At 38.0% G+C, this 5,883-nt stretch overlaps 1 protein-coding gene across 2 annotated transcripts in view; it reads right to left on the bottom strand.

Moving 5' to 3' along the window:
* The window catches only part of glsb (glutaminase b), a 51,422-nt gene extending 45,943 nt beyond the window's left edge, over positions 1–5,479 (bottom strand). The window contains exon 1 of one of the 2 annotated variants that reach the window (XM_015039301.1): positions 5,049–5,479. In XM_015039301.1, coding sequence (XP_014894787.1) covers positions 5,049–5,329 — 281 coding nt within the window. In that variant the 5' untranslated portion in view covers positions 5,330–5,479. The remainder of the gene's footprint in view (positions 1–5,048) is intronic. The other variant, XM_015039300.1, reaches the window with a different exon arrangement.
* Positions 5,480–5,883: the final 404 nt, after the last annotated feature.

The raw sequence follows: 5,883 nt of genomic DNA, 5'->3' as shown, positions 1-5,883 counted from the left end.
GGTTCCCCCGATCGACCTTCGCGGTTCCCCGACCTTCGCGGTTCCCCCGATCGACCTTCGCGGTTCCCCCGATCGACCTTCGCGGTTGCTCCCAGGCCGATCAGATGGTATTTCTGCCTCCAGTGTTTGGTTCTGCGTTCCACAGATTCCTCGTTGCTGCAGGCGGATTAATAAAGTCAACATGGCTGCTGGCCCATTCATGCGTTCATCCAGCTCTCGTCTGCACACATTAATACTCTAAAGTAATTTATTTTGGAGCAAATTTAAAACTAGAGCTACAGCTCAGTGATTCTGATGATTAATTGTATTTTTCATTTAACCTCTTTAACCTTTTCTAAGGTAAAAAATACATTAAAAGATGCAAATAAACAAATAATTAAATTCTATTTTTAAATAGAAGAAACGCATGTTGCCTTAAACGGCTCAGTTTTATTTAAAGTTGGCAGGTAAACATTTAATATGATTTTTGGTAAATAATAAATGCAATGAAAACATTTGATTGATAGATATTTTCCAGCAAATAGCCATTTTTGAGTCTGATTCTCCAGATAACAATTAATCGATTACCAAATAGCCTTTCATTTTTTATTTACTATTATTTTTTTCTTATATAAATTAAGATTTATTATTATACATTAGTTTACTAGTATTTCAACTAAACCGATTAATCGCTTCAGTCCTGCATAAAACCACAATAAAATGGTTTGAAGGAGATCATAGTCATGCATCAAACGGCCTAGTCAAAGAAACCTGATTTTCTCAGATATTCTCCATCCAACCTGAGTAAAAACTACAGGCGTGTAATTAATCATATTTATCATCCACTTCCAATTTTACTTCCAAATGATCTTAAAAACGACAATAATAAAAATGTTCTGTAAATTTGAGCTCATCGATAGAACCTGTTTGCGTTGTGCTCTTATTTTGAAGAGTCAGAGCAGGAAGGCAGAGCAGCAATGCAGGCAGCAGTTTCCAAAACAAAAAGGCCGATCGGTTTGTTTATAGGGGATTAAACCATCGGAGCGGATCTAGAACTACATTTTCTGCTCTGAAAATGACAAATCTGAAACTGAAACAGAGAATAAGAACACTCCAATAAATCAGGAATCAACCGATATGGACATGAGAAACCGATTTTATCTGCCTCTGAAGTATCGCCACACTGCTGCCAAACCAGGACATTCTGCAATTTTACAAAATCAATAATAAATAATCAGCAGATTTTCCTACAGATCATTGATCGGTTCAGCGCACCAACCAGAGCCGATACCTCAGAGCCACCAGCTGCTGTCAGGCAGCGATTGATCGTGATTCATCGACTACTCAAGTAGTCCACTAATCGATTAATCAGTAACACAAACTGTAAAACATTATTTGCTGAAAGAACAAAACATTCAGAGCAGAAATTAAACAAAAGTGAACAAAAATATAAACATTTCAAATTTAAGATGAAAGAACGCTTTTAGTCTGAAAACCTGTTCTACTGGATCCATCTGGGTCACTTTCAGATTCTGGAAATAATCTCCCATTAATCACATTTTTCTGTCCAGTTATTAATCAGTTAATCAATTATTATCTCTGTATTGATGTTCAGTTTTAGTTTCTCCTGTTGGTGTCAGAAGCTGCAGATTGATCCTTTGATCTGTTATTGACTTTTAGAAAACAAAATGTTGATTTTATCATTTAATAAAGGAATCAGATTATTTATTTGCATTTTTAATATTATATAAGAAAAGCTTCCATGGTCAGATGAAAAATCTGCAGAATAACCAACTTAAAAAATCAGATTAATCGATTAATCATTAGAATAATCGATTACTAAAGTAATCAATCGTCCATCGTGTATTTACTGATTTGGTTTTATAAGTTTCTGTTATCGATCAGGAAACTTTCCTGTTTTATCAGAATCCTCTCATGTTTTCCACCATGCAGCAGCAGCAGTTTGCCACGCTTTGCACATTTCCCAGAATGCAACGCTGCTCTGCTCCTCCTCTCCACTCCCAGCAGAGTAAACACTCCACGCGTTGCCACGGTAACCAGCTCATCCAGAACGTGTCCAAATAGATCGGATGGAGCCCAGGAACTCGGCGGTCACCTGGAAACCAGCAGAGGAGGGGGAGGCGCAGCCGGCCACGGACATGAAGACATCGGCGATAAAAACTCTGGGACCAGATTATTATTAAAGGCAGAATATTTAAAATCTAATCTGGGATTTCTGAAGTTTGGTGTTTTCATCGGGATCACACAACAGAAGCTCCAGCTCAGATACACCAAACATTCAGATTCTTCAAACCTGGACTAGATTATTCTACAACAACTGGACATTTGGTCTTAAAGGGGCAGCGTCATATGTTCCCCACTTTACAGCTTAATAAAGAAACTGTTTCCTTCAGTTGTCATTAAAATGCTGTTTATATCAAATATGACTAAAGAAATTTGATTTCCTGATGTAAAGCCTTAAAATTGTCTCTCTGAGAACTCCTGCTCCTCCTCTGTTAACCCTTTAATGTTTTTACCAGCGTTGCTCTGAGCAGCAGCTCCTATAATGAGCTCAGCAGTTGTTTGCTAATTGCTGCTGGCTAGTCTGAAGGAGCAGAGAGGGGGCGGAGCTGCACCTGGAAGGCGGGGCTAGGTCCACCCAGGTGTTTAGCAGCTAAATGGTTGCCATGGAGATTAAACTATTTCTCCAACATGAAAGAATCAAAACAAAATTCCAGGGAAAAACATGAAAACATGATGAAACGCTAAAACACAAAGAAATGGATTTTACATGACACTGCCTCTTTAAATATTCTGGAATTAGAAGAGATTAAAGGCTTGGATCCAATTTTACAGTAAAATGCAATAAAAATAATAAAAAAAATTAATATATTCACAGATTTTCTTGCCATCTTTTAAAACTACTTGTTTGTTTTCTAAAGCCCTTTTCTAGATTTTATCTGAAAAAGATAAAATCTATTTATCTATTGTAGCTACTTTTCATAACTTAAACTCTGACCTTTAAATTATTCAGGCATTAAAATGATTTTAAAAAAGTTAAATAAGATTTTTTTAAAAGTTTCCTTTTAGTTTGTCAGTGTGTAAAATCAGAATAAAAGGAAAAGGAAAATCCTCCGACACGCCCTCAGGAACAGAATAAATACTGACTCGCATACTTTTCATTTTTCTCACCATGCAACACACACACACACACACACACACACACACAAGTTTAAGCTGCTACTCCACGTTGCAGACGTGAAGTCCGCATCTGATTCAGAGCAAATCTGGACCGTAGATCTAAAACATTCAGATTAGACTTTTAAACATGCAAAATAAATAGAGATAACAAAATGAATTGTGAAGTTTCTAAACAAAAAATTACCACCCAGTTTTTGGTAGAAAGAGAACAACAATAAATCAAGAAAATTAAAGTGAGTTTGTTTTAATCTATCATGTGATTGATTTGATTATTTCGACAGGCCTATTTAAAAATGCTGCTGTGTTATAGTTTACACAGAAAGAGAAAATTAATTTGTAGCTTATAAACAATCTTGCATGTTTCAGGTGTTTTTCAGATGCTTTAACACACCTGCAGACGTCGGCCAATCAGCCGTCAGTCTAACTCAGGTGAGCTGAAGCAGGAAACACCTGAAGAGGATCAGGGCTGGGAAACATTTAAATTAACTGGTCTGAGTGGAGCTGCTGACCTAAGAAGATTCCCTTTTATTTCTAGGAATTCAGGTAATACCATCATCAATATCTGTATTGGTCCCAATATTGAAAACATTTCTAGATCAATGTTCCAGATCTGAAGCACTTTCTGAACCATTTGAAAGGTTTTTGTCAGTTTCTTTATTATTTACCTTCCATTGGCTGCTGTCTGGACCGGTCACAATAATCAATAAATCATTAAATTGTGATAAATGGAAACAAAATTAATAATTTCCATTTACATGACTCGTTTTTCTCTTTCTACTAAAAACTTGATGATAAAGTTTTTGGTCTGGACCTTTGCTCTCAGTTTGTTTACAGATATTTCATAATTCATTATTTATCATTTCTGTTCTTTTTATTTATTTTGGATATTTAAATTCCAGTGTTAAATGTTCATTAGAATTTAAAATGATTGATTTTGAACACGTGCTTTTGCATTATTTTGACATTAACATTATTTTACTTGAAAATGGTCTCAATAAGCAATAACGATGATTTATGGTCCAGTAAAGCTTGTTATGATGACAGGCCGACTGTTATCCTCCTTATTGGCTGAAATAATTAAAGTTGTGTTGTTTTAAGAGTTTGACCTAGATTGTGAAGCTATTGGTATGAGTTATCAAATTCATTTTTTAATTCAGTACCTTTATGTCTGCGTTTACAAAAAGAAATGTTTTAAGTCAGTTCAGCTGTTTTTCCTGCATCAGCTAATGCTAAACTTCAGATCAATATTGGAAGTGAAAACAGTGGATCAGTGCATTTAGACGTCAAATAATTATTACAAACTTTACATATAACAAATAGTTTTTTAATAAAATCCATCATAATCGTGTAATAATCCAGTCCAGGTTCAATCCGTTTATGTATTTTAGATTTTAAACTCATAAAATGTTGTGTAATAGCCCTTTATCCAAGCTCCAAATCGCAGGCTGACTTCAGAGCGGCGTGCTGCCATCAGAGCAGGAACACGCTGGGGGTAATAAGCGCTATGACTGGCCAGATGGAGCCATAATGGGGTTAATTCAACGTGTTGCGGTTTTATATGAAGCTCCAGACAGAAATGAACAGCAGTCACCGGATAGCACCGCTGCCGCGGCCATCCGGGACAGGCCGTTACACCGCCTCCAGTCCGCGTTACCACCGCCTACACTGGTTCTGATGGTTTCATGTTGTCGGACGCCACCATATGTACATATTCCAACTGGGAGGAAGCAGCTTTACGGGTTATTCATGACATTTTTATTCAGGCGGTGAAAGGACCCCGCATCCGCTCATGTGCGTCATGACTCACCGTGACCCCCAGCATACCCCCCTCCCCTCCCCCCGTGAGAGAGAAAACCTAGCAAACGTACTTGTCTCCTTCGGCCCCATCCTTCTTCAGGTGGTCATCCAGCTCCACGGTAGCTGCGCCTTCTGTTTTTACGCAGTATGAGCGGCGAGGTGCGGAGCAGGGCGCGGTGCGGTGCGGTGTGGCAACAGCGGCGGCAGCAGCAACATCACTGGGGACAGAACCGAGGCAGCGGCGGTGCCGGGACGCCGGGTACCAGCTCTCCTGGGTGCGGCAGGGGAAGGGACGCTTCACGGTGGCTTGAAAACACTCCTTCAGGACTGTGGAGAACCTGAAATGTAACATCTCAATCCTGTCCGGCTGTGGGGAAGAAACGTGGGTCCTAACGAGTCGGTCTGGAGGAGCTGCTTCTCGGAATGAATAGAATCTAGGCGGCGATGAGTCACTTGTCCTACAAATAAATACCGCCGTCTGGCCCCGCCCACCTCTGCTCTGATTGGTGGAAACAATTCCGCTTCATATTATGAAACACGTGTTAGACTGGTGCACTGCTGCCCTCTTTTGGCAGATATTAAAACTACATTAAAACACAGACCCAGTGTTACAGTTGCTTATAAAATTTAATGTCTGCTCCGATGGCAGATGAAATAATTCACAATATGCTGCAACACAAGATTATAAAATAATTAGAAAATAAAATAAATGCATGTGATTTTTACACCAATTAAATTCCACATTATTAATTTTTGTATATTAAATATATATATATTTATATTAAACACTAAAATAAGTATGAATACATTATTTGATTTATTTAATGTATCTAATTCCCGTTTTATTTGAAATCAGGACATAAATAAGTAATTATTTCATCATTGTATGTTTATGAATAATGGCTG

Source organism: Poecilia latipinna, unplaced genomic scaffold (assembly GCF_001443285.1).
Source record: "Poecilia latipinna isolate Pla-1442-1.1 unplaced genomic scaffold, P_latipinna-1.0 Scaffold467, whole genome shotgun sequence".
Taxonomy (NCBI): Eukaryota; Metazoa; Chordata; class Actinopteri; order Cyprinodontiformes; family Poeciliidae; genus Poecilia; species Poecilia latipinna.
The sequence above is the reverse complement of the archived record's forward strand: the minus strand, read 5'-3'. Positions and strand labels throughout refer to the sequence as shown.